Genomic DNA, 19,496 nt, shown 5'->3' with positions numbered 1-19,496 from the left:
ATCTATATCATTAGATCTAATAATCCGCAGGGCTGGGATGTCTTGAATAACAGTCATCATAAAAGTGCGGTTCAAGCGAGCCTTGCCAAAGCGTGCTTCATCACTTTCCCAACCCATGATTTGGCGGATTTTAAATCAATGTAATTATTTGATGGTTCTTGATGACCCATCAAAGTTATGGAGTTGATCAGTTTAGGATTCTCATTAGCTTGTGAACTTTGTGGATTCGAGTTTAATAAGTTCGAGCTAGTTTTTTTTGCTCTATATTTGATGCCCCATCATTAGTTGATTTAACACCATTATCAGAAACTGGGTCAGATGATTAGATTTCAGGCATATTTGCACACGCCCCATCTGAGTTATTAGATTGAATTTTCCTGGGTTATTTGGACAGTTGGCTAGTTTATCTTTGTCCATTAATTTTACCAAGAATCACTTTCGCGGTCTTTTTGGTTTTCAACATGGGATAGAAATTAGAGAGGGCAGATTGAATTTGGCGTGGAGCCTCAGAATTAGAATTAGACTCAACATCAAAGATGTTAGATTCTTCGTCCTCTCCGACTGCCTCTTTTTTTCCTTTAAGTAGAAACATTTTTGAATCGTGGCTAGGAGATTCTAATAACAAACCCTCATTTTCAATATTTTTTTTATTTTTTGGAAGAGGGTTGATAGATTTTTTTAAGTGATGGGACAGTCGGGTTAGATTCTGGAAGATTCAGCAAAGCCTTGGATTCTTCACTCAACTGATTCAAGTCAATGATGTTATCACCCCCCGAAAGGTTGCAAATGTCTTTCATGTGTGAATTATGTCTGTCGCTTTTGTCACATTCTTGAATTTTTTTTTTTCTTGTTTACCTTTTTGAAGTTTATTTATTTGCGCTTTTGAGCACGAGCCAAAGCCCTTCTTTGTTTTTTAGTAAGAGGAATAGATGGAACTTTAGAGGGCTGATCATCATTGGTGGGTATTCCATCTATTTCTTGTGGAACGAGGTCCTCTCCTGTTAGATCGATAAGATCAGTTAGAGCTGATGGACTATCTAAGGGAGCCTCATCCATAGCCTTAGGAGACGAAGGGGTTTCTTAAGTGGCTGGATTAGAGAGCACAGCAAGATTAGAGGCCATCTCCTTTACAAGTGCAGTCAAAGCGGCAATGTCGGATGCGTTACTGTTTTCTGAATTTGCAACTGCAGTTTTGACGACCTTCTCATTGACAGGTTTGGAAGTCAATCATTCCATCTACAAAAAGAAAGTCCGGCATTCCACAGGTGTCACTCAACACTCTTCCCACATCAAAGGTGGAAACACAGTATCACAAAATGTTATTAAGATTCAATACATTTTATCATAAAAATGATCATAGTACATAAAATTGCCCCTATAGGAAATAGGCCATGAGTGGTGTGGCATAGGAATCAGTGTGATATGTACACAGTGTATGATCCTAATGAAGTTATTGCAACAGTACTCACTTGCGGTGTTTTTTACTTGTGTGGTTTTAACATAATGTATGTTTTTTATGATAAAATGTATTGAATCTTAATAAAATTTTGTCATACTGTTTCCACCTTTGATGTGGGAAGAGTGTTGAGTGACACCTGTGAAATGCCGGACTTTCTTTTTGTAGATAGAAGTGTATGCTCACAGAGTAAGAAGTCTGTTTATCCCTACCTGTGACTCAGAACTGTTTTGAGAATAGAGTTGGAAGTCAATCCTTCAGTCACAACCTCGGAAAACGATTTAGTTTGGGTACCAGTATTTTTGAAGTAGGACGTCGAGTCTCTTTTATTGATGATAGAAGAGAACATATGACAAGCAAATAACATACCCTCCGTTTTACTGAGAGTGCTCGTGAGGTCAGACATTAGCATCTGTAGTATTTTTATTTCCTCATGAGTCTGCTCATGGCCCTTGTCAAGTAAGTTAAGGATTCGCGTCATGACCGGGAAGGTTTCGAGGGAATGTTGTAATTCGTCGTCCCATTTTTGTTGTTCAGTACTAGGGTAGTTTGGCCGTGAGTCAGTTGCACAATGAATGGACTCATTTGGGTCAAGTCTAGGAGCACCCATCCCTTCCGGACTCGGTGGAGGTTGACCAGAATAAATCTGTGGTTTTTCAAATATGGGGGAACTATTTGTCAAAGTGGAGGGTCCTCCAACATTAATAGTTCTCTGGGGATTGGCCCCCCAAGCATACGTACTTCCTTTTGAGCACTAGAGTAAGGAGGCACAGAATATGCATATGGTTGAGGATTATTAAATGGGAACACATTTCGATCCCGTATTTGCTTTTGTTTACTGGGGTTGAGGGTTCGTGTGAGAGTCAAATCCGCTTTCCTAATTCTGACTCAATTGCTGGAGCAAGCATATAAAAGTCAGCAGTACGGGTATCAAAATGCTCAATTCCCATGATTTCTTTTATGGCCTCCCTGTCTAGACTTTGATCTAGATTGGAATCACCGTTTTCCCAGCCCCAAGGGGGAATTTGATTGGCTTCTTTGACAGATATGGATGCTGATGCAGTTTTAGAAACTGTATTTTTTTCAGCCAAGTTAGTTGAGGGAATCTCCCAAGCGATATTCACAGACCAATTTTTTTGAGAGATTTTTTCCTTAGAAGCCTCAAAAGCTGGTTCAACAGGGACTTCTTCATTGGAGTGCAAGGGATCACGACTGGCCTCCATCAAAGGATTAGTCAGCATGGAGGCCATTTATTAGATACAGATGAATTTGTCTGATCTATTTTTTTAATACACTCAAAAGAAGCTGGGGCGAGGTTACCTTTGCTCTCAACATTGCTTTCCGGACTGAAGGCCACCATTGTGTTTTCAGAGATCAACGAGCTTCTTTGAGTGGGATCAAGAGGGGGTTCAAGTTCCTTAACCTCTTCTCGAGTTAACAGGGTTGGAGACATTTCAGAAGATGGTTTAACATTGATAGTCAAACTCTATATTTTTTTAGTGTAATAAACGTTCTTTTTCTTTTTTTTTTTTGACACTACGCAACCCCTCTGCCATGATCGGAGCGAATAGGGATACAACAAGAAACTTGCAGTGCAAGTCAGGTGCAAATGAACAATAAGACGCTCACTCAAACAAATTATTATAGGGTTACAGAATTATAACATTGCGAGTCTCCCTGCCGCCCCAGCCGCCTCATCTAACAGTCCACTTTGGATGCACTTAGGATGCGTGCGCGCACGATGCGCGTGGACCAGTGCAATTAAAGGAAGTGGAGGTTGGGCGGCGGTAGGTGTGGGGGCGGAGATTCGGGGGGCGGGTCTGGAGGCAGCAGGAAGTGCGGTCAGAGGACTACAGGGGAAGCAAGAGAAAAAAAGAAGCGTTTAAGAACACGGAAAACACACGGTTGTTAAAGTTTGCTGCAGCAAGGAATTAAGGTTGCTTATCAGCAAACAACAAAACAATTACTTGAGAATTCTGAAGTCCACTCCTCTCTACACCGTGTTACGAGTTACAGCGAGTGACTATTACAGTCAGCTTCCTCTTGCCGACTCAGTCCCCACACACAGCGGTTTCCAGCAGCAGTCAGGCGGCAGGCAAGCAGGCAGACCGGTGTAGGTTCAGACCTCCCAGTCCAACAGTCCACTTTGGATGCACTGAGGATGAGCACTACGAGCTAAAGAGTGCTCGGGCTGGATTTCCCTTTTAGCCTCAGCTCGGCACCGCGTGTCTTTACGAAGATGTCGGTTATCGCAGCTTATCTTTGGCTTCAGGGTATCAACGTGTATCCGTATTTGGACGATTGGCTGCTGCGCAGTCCTTGTCCCTTGAAAGCTTCGAGCTCCTGTTCCACCTTGGGCTGTTGGTGAACTGGTGGAAATCCTCCATCACGGTCTCTCAGGACCTGATTTTCCTAGGTTTTCGTTGGAACACGATCGACTGCAGAGTATAACTGACTGGGGACAGAATGGCGGATCTGGTGGCCACGTGTCAGGTCTTTGGGCAGTCGGGGAGCATGTCGGCCTGGTGGTTCCAGAGGCTTCTGGGCCTCATGGCCTCGTGTGTATTGGCTCTTCCACTTGCTCGGCTCAAGATGAGGCGGACGTAGATGGCTCTTCGGAGTTCTTGGCATCAAGCTGTGGATTCGGAATCCAAAATATTGATTCCAGCTTTCATGAGAGCGGACCTTTTGTGGTGGTCGTCTCTCGGCAATCTATCGGGGGTGCATCTTTTCAGGACCCCGTTCCGCTGATGACTGTCACAAGGGACTCTTCCCTTCTGGGGTGGGGTGCAACGTTGGATCTTCAAGTTTCCGATCTCTGGTCGCCCCAAGACAGTCTCCTTCATATAAATCATCTGGAGCATTTGGCGATCTTCCTGGCGCTCAAGGCGTTCAGGCTGTTCATTATTAACTAAGTGTTCTGTGTCTGCACGGACAATGTGGTGTCCATGTTTTACATCAACAAGCATGGTGGTACCAAGTCCTCCCCTCTTGTGGATCTTGCCATTCAGATTTGGGAATGGGCATTGCAGCATGGCAACTGGCTTGTGGTTGTTCACATCCCTGGCCAGCTGAATGTTACTGTGGATGCCCTCAGCCGACGAACAATCGTCAGCTACTAGTGGGAGTTGAAAGAAGAGGTTCTCTTACAAATCTTCCAGTTTTGGGACACTCCAGAAGTGGCCCTCTTTGCAACAACGGTCAACAGGAAACTTCCTCTGTATGCCTCTAGAAACGGACTGGGCGCCTCCTCTCTGGGGGATGCTCTGGAGATTACCTGGCACAATGAGGGCCTATGCTTTTCCGCCCCTGCCTCTCATTCATCGGACAATTTGCAAACTGAGAAACACAGTGAACTGTTCTCTTCTGCTCATAGCTCCATGGTGGCCGGCCAGGTTCTGGTTTTCAGAGCTTCAGCATCTGTCGCTATGTGTGCCGATCAGGCTTCCGTTGGTTCCTGACCTGCTTCACCAGAGAGACCGGCAGCTGTGGCACCCCTCCCCACAATCGTTCAGCTTGGTGGCATGGTGCCTGAGTTCAGATCTCTAGAACATCTCAACCTGTCTGCTGATAACATGCGCATTATTCAGGAAGCCCTCAACGAGATCGCAATACAGGAGCAAATGGCTTCGGTTCTGCCACTGGTTCTTGGCCAAACAATTGAACCCCAGGGGGGGGGCTAGGATCGACAAGGTGCTGTCCTTCGTCTCTCATCCTGCGGAGTCGGGCATTCATGTCTTTTCATGCAGGACTTATCTTTTGGCTGTTGCCGCCTACTTCTCCACGGACCAGTGCTCTTTTTCACTGTCAAATCCAGTGGTAAAAAGGCACTTTGCGGGTCTAATGCATCTTTAGCCCCATGTTCGCAAACCGCATCCGACTTGGGATCTGAACATCGCCCTTACGGCATTGTCATAAGCCTTTTGAACCAATGGCTACGGTGGATCTTAAACACCTTTCATGGAAAGTATCCTTGGGCGCCGTGACTTCGGCAAGACGTGTAAGTGAGCTCCAGGCTTTGTCGGTGGAGCATCCCTTCTTGGTTTTCCACAAGGATAAGGTTGTCTTGAGGACAAATCCTTCTTTCCTACCGAAAGTGGTCTCGGATTTTCATCTAAATCAGTCAGTCTCCTTGCCCGTCTTCTTCTCAAACCTGACTTCGGAAGCCGAAAGGGTTTTGCATTGCCTAGATGTTAGAAGAGCTCTTAAGTTCTATCTGGACAGAACTTCTGAATTTAGGAGTTCTTCTCAACTACTGGTGACCTTTGGTAATCCGCAGGATTAAACCGGCCTCCAAAGCAACCATCTCCAGATGGGTGGCTGCCTGTATTATGGAGTCTTACACTGTTCAGGGCCTCCAACCTCCTAAAGGGGTTCACGCACACCTGATGCGGGGCAAAGCAACTGTGGTTGCTTTTCAGAAGTATGTCCCTTGGGAGACCATCGCGAAAGCGGCTACATGGGCATCTCCATTGGCTTTTTGTAAACAGTTTGGATCCGAGCTCCAGAGCTGATGCCAGTTTGGCCAGGCTGTGCTCAAAAACCTTTTTTCAGTAAGGAGTTTTCCATCCACCCGTAATTCCTGTGAGGAGTGCTTGGGAATCTCCCACAAATATGGAGGAAGGGGGACAGGACGTACGAGTATAATAAAGTTACTCACCGTAGTGTCTACCTTACTCCTAGTCCATAGTCCCCTTTGCACCATTCGCCCGCCCGCCGACCGCCTCTATCAAGGTTCCTCTGTTATTGCTTAAAGGCGATAGAAAAGGACAGATGGGCGATGCACTGGGCGGAGCTAAGGAGGGCAGGCTTACGGCCGCATGCTGTACCCTGCGTACAAAGAGAGGAAGGACACATTTTTGGAAAATTGTGATGCTTTTTACAAAGTACTCAGGTCCCCTCCCATAGGTATGGAGGAAAGGGGACTATGGACTAGGAGTAAGGTAGTCACCACGGCAAGTAACTTTTATTCACTTTACTGCTCTTGGAAATAGTAGTCTATCCAAGAGAAGGTATTTAAACCTTAAGAGGAATCCATAGGACTTCTCTGTGACACTGCACTGAGGGTGCTGTGTGTCGCAATACAAAAGGTGATGCCCATGGAGTTTGTCAGACTCCAAAAACCAAAAGAAACCGAGTCCAAATCTGATAAAATACATGAGTGATCAATATGTCTCACTCCAGAATAAAAATTAAGTCATAAAGTCCAGCAAAAGAGCTGGGGATCTCTAAGGTAAAGCCCAGAATTGAGAATTCACCCCAACTAAAGTGAAACAGTTTTTTCTTTTACCAAGGATTCACGGCCTGACTGGGAATATTCTTGAGCATGTGAATCCATGCCAGACCCATGCTGGTGAACAACAATTATAGGTAATTAACTTGTTTCTTACTGTCCTATTTAGTGAAGTCCCCTCAGGGTGTAGGAAGTGTGAGAAAGGGTATCTTCTAGCTTTGTACTGATTCTGGAATGGTATTTTAAAGTACATTTGATTTGTACATACATTGCCCTTTTTAAAGAATCCTTATTTAAAAACTGATGTTAAATTAAATAGGTAAAACCTTGAGTTTAAGTGTTACTTGAATACTTGTATTTGCGAATTCCATTGCTACAGCTCTATAGCTCACATTTACCCCTTTTGAGCTAAGACTGGCTACTCAGCCACACTACCAACTTGTGTAGTACAGGCTATACCAAAAGGTGGGTTACCCAGTACCAAGAGGACAAGTGTTGTGTAGTTTCCCACAAGGTTACTACATCATTTCTTGCACTTTCTAGTGAAGGCTAAGAGTAATGTATTGTATGCCACTTAAATCATCTGCCCAAATGATCAGCTAATTCATGCAGTCAAACAATTTTTCATGCCCTTTTATTAACTTTTCAATCTGCAGACCTAATATTGTTCCCAATCAATTGACCCCTTCTAAATGTGTGCACTTGGTTACATGGGAACTTGATAGCCAATAAAATATGGTTATGCTGAACATACAGCATTGCTTAACCTTCATTCCAACCTTTAAAGTATATTCCATAATTAGAGATTAACTGTTGTTCCCCCACCCATTTTATTTCTACATATTTCTTTTCTATGCCCTAACATGGATTCATGAAGATGTAAGGAGGAATTTCATGGAGCATAAGTCTACAACCAGAGACACGAGAGCTGCTCAACAAAGGGAGACGGAAGAGGAATGGAAGAAATTCTTTGTCGGTCTCTCAGCTACTGGTAAGTCTTCCTGGGTGAAATCTGCACAGAAAAAACAACAATTGTGAAAATATGCTTTGGGTAGGTTAAAATGTGCTTTTGACTTGAATATTGGTGTTTTTTCTCACAGTGGTGTCTATCATTTGGTATGGTAATGCTTTAGGCATACTTGGTAAGTGTTGGTTAAGATCTTCACAGAAGTGGTAAATCTTCCTGACCTGGGACAACCCCAGAACGTTTTGCTTTACTAGTGGGATATTTTTCCTTAATACCTCACCGAGTAGGACCCTTTTTCCACACTCTCAGAATCTTTTTATGGGTGTCAATATTTTTGACTGTCCATAGTGTCTTTTTAAAGTTATCATCTTTAACAACTTAATGGCAATAAGTGCCTGTTGTTGCTGGGTTGCCCTAGGGGCTCCCCATTTAACTTTCTTTTGCTAACCTTGAAAGAACTACAGTTCTGAAGGGTAGAAAGGATCTTTTGATGCCTTTTACATTGTATTGTGAAGCCAGCACCCCCACCTTATGTGGAGTGCTGGGGAGATGCAACGTATCCCCTTTCACACTAAAACTGTAACAATTGTGTTACAGGGACAAGCTTACCTTCAATGGCTGGTGGCAGTGATACCGTGTATTAATTTGCAGCTGCAGTAAAGGCACCTAAGGGTGCTCATATTACCAAAATTGCCCGTCTCCTTTTTTCGTCATTTTTGTGTTTCTTGTCGTTTCTTGTTCCTGCCCCTGACATCCATGGTGGGAAATTCCTTTGTGTGATTTTTATCTTCAGCGGGAGTGCCCAGGCTCCAGTCTGAAGGCAGGAAGCGAGGGAGGAGTCCAGAACTCCAAAGCCCTTTGTCTTTTGCCTTGCTTGAATGGGGACAAAACCCAGTGGGGGGAGGGGGGGCTGGCTGTCCTGATTGGACAACCAGATCAGCCCTTTCCTGTAGAATGCGGGGTGAGAATGCAGAGGTTGTGCTGTAGTTCCTGATAAATACTGCGAGCCTGGAAGCTGAAGAAAGGTCGACCACTGGAACCAAAACCGAAGAGTATGGTGGAAAACCGGCTGAAACGCTTTCCAGCGACCAGAGAGCCTGCTGTGTAACCAGAGCCTGCTGTAGCCCTTCCTTCCAATTGACCTGGGGAATCCGAAAACGACGACCCTGACCCCGACCCAGAGCCTAGTGAGACCCACTAGACTCAAGAAGACAGGCATTTGGAGCCATCCCACGCGTTGCTGCAACCTTGCGTTGCTGCAATACCCCAATACCCTAGGACCTTGAGCCACTTTGCTGTGCACAGTCTTCCGAATCTCGCTGAAACTTTGTGGGCATCCTGGTGGATCTCCAGAGACACAAATAGTCTGAAAATTCCCCTCAACAGAGTGCTGGACCTTGGTAACAACGACAGTTCAACCACGATTTTCTGTTGTCTTGTGCTCCTTGAAAAGGCACCAAATCTGCAGAACCGCATTCAGCCGCGAGGGGAAAACCTTGCCTAGAGCCTTCATTGAGCCCAGCTGCAAAGTTCCGTCTAAGATCTTGTTTTCAGTCACCACGACAAGGAATCCACTGACCCCGTATTTGGCTGCAGACCCTGAAGTCAGTGTTTTGCAAAATCTTCAATGCTGAGGTACTGTGTTGGCTTGGGTGTGTAATTAATTACCTTAAGTCTCTTAGGATTTCTGTGTAGCTGTGGGTTGTTCTGTGATGGGGAGGCCTCTAATCCAGTGCACCCAGTGGCACTGCTAGAATCCTGCTGTGGTGTCCTCTGCGAAGCCCCTGGACCCTCTTCTAACTCTAAAGTAGGGTACTCACCTGTTTGCCCAGTTTTCCTAAGGAGCTCAGACTTTTGCTATTCTGACACTGCCTGTTGGTCACTGTTAGGCAAAGTTTGTATGCAGTACCCTCTGGGAACACTACAAACAGCTCTGACCACAAGTATAGGAAATCCAACCTTTGGTATAAGCTTGTACTACACATTTTTGGTAGTGTGTTGAGCAGCCAGGCTTATCTTAAGAGGGGTCAATGTGAGCTGTAGGAGTTGCAGAGAGATTCACAATGACAAGTTTTCAAATAAACACTTGCACTCAAGGTTTCTTGAATAAACAATTACTAATTTTTTCATCAGTCAGTTAGAATAAGCCTTCTTCAGAAGGGAGCAATATAATATTAGCACACAAATACACTTCAATACTGTAAACTCTTAATTTCTAAATCAATAAAGACCCTTTTGGGATGGCCCACAGACGCAACCTACACCCTCAGGTGACTTCAATAACTAGGGTGCTGGGGACATTAATATCTTACTGTGGCCATTTAGAATACTGTTATAAGTTGGTAAAAGGAAAAGGTTATTAGAACAAGAAACCACAAATATTCTTAAGCAGGCAAATACTTTTGGATCCCCACAGCAGAGTCATTCAGTATAACGGACTAGGCTAAAATCAATGAGCAAAAGCCTTATATAGGATGGAGCACTTCCCATCGGTAAGTAGAAAAGTCTTTGCACAATGTTTTAGAAGTCTTTGAAGAAACGAAGACTCAAATGTAGGGCCACAGGCCGTTACACTTGTAAGTAGTATAAGATGCAAGCAACTCTACAGCAAGAGGTATGTCTCTCAGACTTTGTACAGTACCTTTGAATTGAAGAAAAAGTCCTGCAGATGATTTCTGTTCCTGTGCAACTCTGCAGATCTCACTGTTCCTGGGCCTCAGTCGTGGGGACAAGAGGGGGGACTTCTGGGGACTCCTGCACTGCAATGAGACGGTCACTGCTCGCAACCGGCAATCTTTGAACAAGTGGCACTTCAGTGTTTCAGCTCCTCGCGGGTACCGCAAATAGCAACACTGCGGTTCCTGGCTGTCGAGATGGGCTTTTCTTGCTTCTGGGGTCCTGCACTCTGAGGGGCCTCAGGCTCGGTCAGTCCTGCTTCTTGGGAGTCCAGAGGATCTTCCTGAAGGTCTAGGCTAGCTTAAAAGCAATGCACACACACTGGTGTCCCTCCCCCTGGCTATACGGTTTCCAGCAGCAACTCTGTGGCAATTCAACCAGCTCCGAGATGGATGTCCATGTGGCTTACTTTGGAGTTGATTGGTCCCACCAACTCAAAGGGAGAAGTCTTACCTGTAACAGTATCCTGTCTTCAATCCATCGCCGACTTCAGTTCCTCTCACCTGAAGGTACGAACTCCATCATCCGGCACCGCATGCATCCTGGAATACCAGAACCTGGAAAGAGGAGAAAGAAAGACAGCATTAGTAAGCGTTTACTCATCTTTCCTCCCGAATGAAGAAAGACGCACAATTCTTACGTGCATAGTCATCTCCTGGTCAGTATCATCGCTGGAACATTAAGGCGCTCAGCGAGGAACATCGCAACCTGCAAGGAGAGAAAAGACACAGGTTAGCAATATAAAAGGCGAAACAGCGCCGCACATCGCACATTACTCACCGGACAGCATCGCGCACACCGCGCTTTCGCCTACCAGCCCATGCTCATCTTCAAACTGCATGACAACACCAAAATACCTTTCTATACCTAAAAGGAAAGAAGCAAGAAATTATTATTCGAACTAAGAGGAACATAAGAACTGCAAATAAAAACTGTAAAGCAGCAAACCTATGGAGTCGCAGCAGGCCTGGATTCCCACAGGGGGGCTTGCACCAGTGAAGTAACTTGGTCACTGCTCGCCTCCCACATCTACGCGCCCCTGCCACGAGGAGCAGGACGCAGAATCCACCTTTTACAATATTAAGGTGAGAAGGCCCAAGGGGGAGGAAGGAGTTGAGGCGAAGGGAGGTGGGAAAACAAAGACAATCTGGTATTGAATCCAGCTCTCCTATATTGCAGACCCATCTTTAACCAGAGGCCTTACCAAGGGACCGGGAGAGGGTTCGAGAGTGCAAATCATCCAACCAGGGCTGGGTGGCATCCCCGTGGATACCAGGTGAGCGTAACAATACCCTTGACCAAGTTTGTTAGGGAGAATTCTCTTATAAGGCTAATTTCCCAAACCTAGTGAGTCCCCCAGCAGCTTTGCTGGATTTTTGGGGTTTGTTTTTTTTCCTGCTAAGAGTGAGACTCTTTTACTCCCACTCTTAGGCATGATTTGAGGTAAGTCTCTGTCTTATGTGCTTATGGGCTATGTGGTTTTCTTTTTACTCCATAGGGTATCATCTGTTTTGTGTGTTACACAGCACCCTCGGTGCAGGAACACAGGGGTGTCCTAGTGACCCTCAAACATAGACTCCGTACCCTGGGACTGACTACTGTCTCCCAGGGCATGTAAAGTCACCATTGACTTTACTAGGCCTAAATTGTGAACACAACCAGTACAAACCATCATATTGTGGAAGTACTGGAAGGGGTTAATTATATTACCACTGGGTCTTTTTTCAAGGGGGCACTGTCCAGCCCCACCTTGTCGAGTTTCTGGCTGGTGGCAGTGGTTACCACGCGAAATATTCCACCGGAATATTTCCTATTGGATTTTCCCATTGAATTTAAACACACCACTTTTTGGTGCAATGTTAAAGATACCGCTGGTTTCTTTATTTAATATTAAATTCACGGTTTGGTCTTTTTGCCAGAACTCTTTTCTAAAATGGCATTGTGTCCGTCTCTGTAACTCTGACCAAGGTCGAGCCCTTTGTTCCACTTTTTGGCAGGCTTCTCGACAGAAGCCCTCCAAATGGTGCCACTCTGTCTGGGTTCCACAGGATGTGTGGGAGGGGAATTGGCACCCTGGACTGTGTTGCCTTAGCAACCCAAGTCGCACTCTATTCTGGTTGGCCCAGTGGTGAGCTGCCCAGCTCACCACTTAGCATGTTTGAGTGACAGCTAGGCTGTTGAATGGGAGTTTTTCTGCATAAAAGCAGGGCTTTTGGGACTGGAACTTCAGAAGTCGCCACAGGACCCAAGAAATCCAAAGAGGGTGCAACGACGACGCCACTGGCGGAGCCCTGCTGCAAAAACCTCACCACTTTCCCGACGACAAGACGAGATGATCTGCTGGAAGAGTCTTCTCCCTCTGAGCTGGTGGGATCAACCAGTTCGCCACTTCACCTTCCAAAGGCGTCTCTTGGTCGACTTGCCCGTGCCAAGCACCCCGGTGACCGGATAGCCAAGCCTCACCACTTTGACCGCGAATAAAAGGAACGCATCTTTTACCGACGAACTCCGCGGCTGGTCTCTTCCCTGGGCAGTGCAACGACTACAAGGTTCCTCCACGACGACATCTTCTCTTCCTCTGGTCGAATCCACGACTTGCATCCACTGCCAGGAACAACTGTCGCCGCTGGAGCTTACTCTCTTTAAGGTACTGTGTTCCACCTGGCCTCCCTTTCTTCGGATTGCTAAAGGTGACCCTTAAATCCTTGGCTTTCCAACTGGGTTTGCTCCAGACCTTCTAACTTTACTTCTCAAACCACCCCATCCTCTTTTGAACACTCTGCAAAGACTTTTAGTGCATTTCAAACCGTGTGATCCTGGGCACAATTCGCCTTGCTCCATTTAAAGTGGGCCTGGCGTATGAACTTTGGCTCTACAGTGTATACTGCTTTCACTGACTTGCTTTGGACTTAGAAAAGTGTTGGGAACTGTTTTATTTTTATGCTCTGCCTTTTTCTCTCCCTTTAACCTAATTATTGGAGTGCCATCTAAGTTACGTGCTCACCTCTGTTTTGACAAAGTGGTGTTTTAACTTACTTTTCTAGTAATTGCTAGGGGAGGTGTAAATACATTTCTGATTGTGTTTTGAACTTGCTTTGACTTATAGTGCTAGTGTATTTTCTAAAAGTGTGTGTTAATTATATACTTTTGATACAAAGCTCTGGTCAGTGTTTGCTTGTTCCACTGTGTTTTTAGCCCTATTGTGTATACTCTATATACTGCCTTACTCTTCTTGAGAGAAGTCTGACTGCTCAGCCACAGCTTCCAGGTAAATCTGGGTGGTACAGACTGCTACCAATTGGGTTTCCTTTTTACTCCTGTAGTCTTAATCTTTGTGCAGTGTTCCCCAAGGGAACTGCACAGGATTCTGCCTAACAAAGTTGGATTAACAGCCTACAATCAGATGATATAAAAGCAACTGGATTTTGTAAAAACCTGACACCAAAAGATACGGCAAAGAGGACACTAGATCAGCAAAAGCTTGCACAGCCAAAAAAATCAAAGGTACAGCCCCCAAACAAAGTAACACTGAAGATGAAAGATCTGCAACAAAGAAACCAATAACCGCTGATGTAGAGAGATTCTCGAGCTTTGTGCTGTGAAAGATACAAACCGCTCACAGCCAAGGACGGAAAAAAACTAAGAAATGAGAAAAAGACTGCAAAGAAACTGAAACTGACAGGGGCTTGTGAGCTTTCTTGAGAAACCCAACTATACCAGTAATGCCCATCCAACAACAAATGGAAAAAAAGGAAAAAAAAACTACACCTAGCAAAGACTTGGCATCAAAACAGGAAATGGAGATGCCACCGAAAGATCCTGACTGGAGACAAACAACGGAAGAAAGAATACGAACTCCTGATGAACTTGTCGACATGTACACAAGAACATCAAAGCATATCAAAGGAATGTATCATCATTGAACAAGAATCATTATTATACATTGATGAATATGAAGGTCATATCATGCATAATGAAGGTTGCAACCTTTCTTGTGAAGAGATATCGGACATAGAATTGGAGATATCACGGGAATCGGGTAGGCTAAAAAAAATGCGCCATCGTGGCAAACCGATTACTCAAATCACCAAAGGAATGAAAGCTCTCGAAACACAGGGAATAAAAAACCTAGAATCGCATATAGAGCTGAAATAAGTGAAATAGACAACCCCCAATTGGAGAAGAAAATCATGGTCTAACACTACCAATCTTCTTAAATCCACGAAGTAAAGAACCAACAAATACACTAATCATAGAGAGAATTGATGACACTGTTGGATTAATTTTTAACAGAACCAAGTGATCCCTCAACTACAAACTATCAAATCGGAAGATGTTAAATGGGTTGAATTTATACACGATATTCATTTCAAATCACGACAAACATTAGTAAGAGCAATGGAAAACTCTAGCCAACTTCGCTCCGTAGGTTTTCAATACACATCGAATCAAATAATGTAGTACACGGTCTCCCAATAATGGAAAAGATCCAACAAGAACCGAGGAAATTTGAAAACCCGATTAAGAACACAACAGGGGATGCCACCAGGGTGTGCAGGCAAGATGGCTGCCTGATCTATAAGCTCCTCACCTACCCCGGGAAACTTGCGGAGACTCTGTGGAGAAAGGGATCAAACCAGCTACACATGGCGGAATTCAGCTACTGGAACCGGAGAGGCATTGTTTGGTGAAAAGGAGCTTGGAGGTGCCCCTCCCCTGAGAACGGCCATCGAGACGTTGAATGCTCCCCATGGCCGGATCATACACAGTGAAAGAAGGTAGCCGAACTATCAGGCTCTCCCGCTGTGACACGCGAGCAAAGGAGTCCTTCTGAGCCACCTGCACAGCGAAGCACGGGCGGCCGAGGCACAGTGGAGGGTGAGGGGAGATGGAAACTGGTTGTCCCCGCCCCCCTGCCTTGCAGTGAGATCCAGACCCTGCTAGGGCTCCCCGGCGACTTCCGAGCCGACGTGGTCGGGAACTGGGAGCAAGACCACCCGTCTCCTGGCACTGGCGGAGGGAGCAAGGAGAAATACTGCAGAGGTTGCAGCCGAAATCGTAGTCTAATGCTGAGGAAGAGGCTGCCGTAGCCCCATCGACCTGAGAGAGTCCCCGTGGAGGAAGCAAGTGGTCGCTGCCGGGGTTCACTTGAAGGAAGCTGCAGATAGGGCCTGGTACTCCTCCATCCATCTGGCGGGGAGACCCCAGACCAGGTTGGAGCCCCCCACGACAATGTTGGAGCGTGTCCACCCTCCTCCTGGGTCGGCTGGGAGAAACAAAGAGAAGTATCACGGCCGTGAGTGTGGGGTTCCGCTCAGGGTGATGTTGCCGTGGCCCCACTGGCTCAAGGGAACCCACGAGGAAGACGCCAGTGGCCACACGACGACCTTCCCTTCCGGCAGCATTTGCAGCCTGCTCCGGGCCAACGCTGGAGCATGCCTCGACCCACTCCTTCAGGCCACCTCCAGTCGAGACCCTTCAGCACCCTGCTGACGGGGGCACCCTGGAGATTCGACTGCAGCTCCTGGGGGGGGGGGCCTCCCTCCCTGCTCATTTGACACCCCTTTCTCCATGCCAAGGTTGATGCTGTACACACAGTAGGTGGACTAGAGTGGCAAAACGGAGATTGGGAGCCAACTGGGACTGACCCCACCCCCTTCCTCACCCACCCTGTGGTGACACTGATGGTTGGTGGCCCCCGTGGAGCGCATGGGGGGACCACCCTGAATACTGAAAGGGGAATGTGGCCAGGGAAGGGAAGACTCATGCTTGGACCACTGGCGGGACCCTGCTACGGAACAACTGTTGTGGAGGACAGTAGTGGGGGAGATCCCTATCCAGAGCGTGGGCCGCCTGATGAGACATTACCGCCCGACAGTAACACTGGGAGGTGGCACCCCAGATGGTCGAGCGGAGGGAGGAGGAGTAACTAGGGGCCCCTGAGCCCTATGCCTGGTGAACAGTGGGAGGATCCATCTGCAGCCTGGAGCCAAAGGAATGGTGAGCAGGCACATATTGAGCTAGCCTGGACAGTGGCAGGAGTGTGCCTGAGCCAGAACAGATAGGAATACCGCTCAGGGAGAGGCAGGGTAGAAGGCTCGGAGAAGGCCCCGGTAACGGGCGGGAGGGCCCGGATGGGGTGAGTTGTCCCCTGAATCCCAGTGGCGGCTCGACCGGCAGGGAGCCACCCTGCACACGCCAGGTAACTCAAGTTGGACAAAAGTGGAAAGAGACAGTTCCAGTGCCGTGTGGAGGTGGCAATAAAGGGGTCAGGTGCCCCATGTATCAGGAGTGGTCCTTGAGGTCTGGTACACTACCAAAATATAGCACCTGCTGGGACGTATGGCCTCGCCACTCTTTACAGCACTGGGGCAACCCTGCCCCTTTCTTGGGCTTCAGACCCCACCACTCAGACACTGGGAAGGACCCGGGGGGCGGAGGGGTGTGTCAGTCTCACACCTCGGTGGAACAGAGCAGCAATCGCCTGGTGGATGCAGGGCCGCTGGGGGAGGAATGACCTATGAGTTGGAAGAAGGCCCAGTCGAAATACCAGTTTAAAACAGGAGGTACAGAGATGTAGACTGCCCCTCCCCCCGCCCCCTCAGGGCAAGATAAAGGGTATGAGAACAGATATGGGGGCCAAATTGGCTGACCTCACGGCCAAGGTGTCCACGTTAGAATATCGGATGGAGGGAGTTGAGAACAATCAAATGTCCACCGACCTCTTGGAGACACAGATGGAGGCAAAATTCCTGGAGATACAGCACAGAGAGGAGGAGCTCTGCTTTAAAGTGGAAGACATGGAAAACCAGGAGAGGAGGAACTATCTGCGTTTCTTCGACTTGGCGGAAGCAGAGGGCGAGACTCAGTTGGGCCTGGAGGGCAAGGTGCAGGACATAATACGGATCGTCCTGCGGACTGACGCTGGAGAAGGAGTCGTGATGGACAGAGTCCACTGGGAGGGAGGGGGCCGGAAAGGCCCGCGCTCAGTGCTGGCACGACTACATTACTATAGAGACAAGGCCAGGATACTGGAAAAGGCAAAGGATCTTAGAGACCTACAGTATGGGAACTCCAGAGTGGCCATCTTCCAGGATCTCTCGGCCCTCACACTGCTGATGTGGAAAACATGTGGAGCCCTCACCAAATTGCTACAGGAGAAGAGGGTTGATATTGTTGGGGGCACCCATTTTACTTAGCTTTTGAATGGCTGGGGGAGAGGCACCACCTTGAGGCCAAGGAGGACTTCCAGAGAGTTACAGACACCCTGGTTGGTGTCTGAGCGGGCTCCTCAGGATATCACACCGCGGGGGACCTGTATCCTGCACAGGGTCATCAGGGCCCGGGGAAAAACACAGGGTAAAAGGGACCCGGAAATGTTAGAAAACGAGGGCCCCCCCCTCCCCAACCCCCCATGCAGATCGCAGGGGTCATGTAAAGTGAAATGAAACGCCTTATGAACGATCTCCACAATAAATGTGCTATTTGGTGTCTTCGTGGAGACCTCGAGGTCTGAGGGGGAATTGCTCTGCCTGTATAAATTGCCACATTTGGCTTGTCCTTGTTTCTGGGTCTGAGTCGGCACCTTTGGGGCTGACATTACACTGTTTGTAAGGTTCTATCTGTTGTGGTTTGTGAGTTGGGCAGAACAAAAAGTTTCCTAGGGCTGTTCAAAGGAGAGGTATGAGGAGACTGGGGTGGGACCTCGAGGGCCTCCCTCCGGGACCAGTGAGATACGCTGAAGATAATGGTTCGGTTCACAAAGGGATGAGCTGGTTCCCTACCTGATGAGCACACCGGGGCAGGGGAGGAGCCCCTGTTGGTTTGTCAGCTGATCACAGAAATCATGGGAGATGGAAGCGGGGGCCTCAGTAAGGAGAGAGGGTGGAAAGGGAGATTAGGGGAAGGTGAGGGGGATAGGGTTGGGGAGGAATGGGGTGGGAGAAAAAGGGAGGGGAGTAGACGGGTCAAGCCACAGACCTTTTATACTGTCAATGGCTGTTACTCACCGGAATGGAGAGTACGTAAACAGGCCGGACCTCTATTGCTGCGAATTTGCTTGAAGGAGCAAGGGTTGGAGCCTCCACCCAAGCCTCCTCTCTGTGAGGGAATGAACTCTTTAAACCGATATGACCACCTGCTGAACTGTACAGACAAGGGGACCGATCGATCAAAAGAGCGGGGAGAACAGACCGTCTCAAACCCAAGCTGTAAAGGAAAGGATAACAAGTTAAACAATCTGCCAATAATGAATCTGGTTTTCCCAAGACTATTCCCCTTTAGTAGTACCTGGTTTAATCTCCCCTTAAGCCAAAAGAACCGGAGCAACCTATAAAGTAGAGAGGCTTTAGTATATGGCTAAAGGTATAACTCTTCAGTATGGAAAACCAAGAAAACTATACTTTACCCCTGATGGAAATAGGATTGATGTAAAGCGTCCTGGGAAACAACGAAAGTATAAAATAAAAAAAAGGGGAGGTTAGTAAGGCAGCTATCCCCGAGCGGAACGAGGGTCGCACTGGTTTCGGGATGGTGCACCACAGCAAAGCGTTCAAAAAGATGCACTTAGGAAAGAAGCCAAACTCCACAGAAGATGGAATTCCAATTAGTCTTTCTTACCGGAGTAGTTACTATCCCAGAGTCCAGGAAGCAGGCAAGGGGTCTGGTACACGGGCGGTCAAGAAACACAGCAGAATCAGTGTCCAAGAGTTCAGGAAGCAGGCAAGGGGTCTGGTACACGGGCGGTCAAACACAGCAGAATCAGTGTCCAAGAGTTCAGGAAGCAGGCAAGGGTCTGGTACACAGGTGGTCAGAAAACAGTTCAATCGAGGATTCAGAAGGAGTCCGTGTGCAGGCAGGGTCGGTACACGGGAAAACAAGGACTTCACAATTCAAGGTACAAGGATGCCGGTTGTAACTTTAAACAGAAGCAGCGTTCTGTATGCCGCTGTGGAATAAGTAAACAACAAAGAGGCGTACCGTTTGAATATGAGGCTCCCATCTCAACGCCGAGAACTACAACTTCACAGGTTTTCTGGATCCTGTAGTTCGTGTAGAAATTTTCCACGGCAGCTGCCAGCGCGATGAGAAGGGCGCATGCCGGCGCCGTAACCCTTTATGAAGGGCGATCACTTTCCTGTCCCTTATTCTGGAGTTACCTGGAA

General features: G+C 47.2%; 1 protein-coding gene across 2 annotated transcripts in view; it reads left to right on the top strand.

The window, feature by feature from the left end:
* The window catches only part of LOC138497172 (uncharacterized), a 1,228,614-nt gene that overhangs the window by 653,707 nt on the left and 555,411 nt on the right, over positions 1-19,496 (top strand). For both annotated transcript variants that reach the window (XM_069620463.1, XM_069620462.1), the window contains one exon: positions 7,567-7,680. In XM_069620463.1, the coding sequence (XP_069476564.1) occupies positions 7,567-7,680 (114 nt within the window). The remainder of the gene's footprint in view (positions 1-7,566; positions 7,681-19,496) is intronic.

This window comes from Ambystoma mexicanum, chromosome 5q, assembly GCF_040938575.1.
Source record: "Ambystoma mexicanum isolate Mex_15411 chromosome 5q, UKY_AmexF1_1, whole genome shotgun sequence".
Classification (NCBI taxonomy): domain Eukaryota; kingdom Metazoa; phylum Chordata; class Amphibia; order Caudata; family Ambystomatidae; genus Ambystoma; species Ambystoma mexicanum.
The sequence above is the reverse complement of the archived record's forward strand: the minus strand, read 5'-3'. Positions and strand labels throughout refer to the sequence as shown.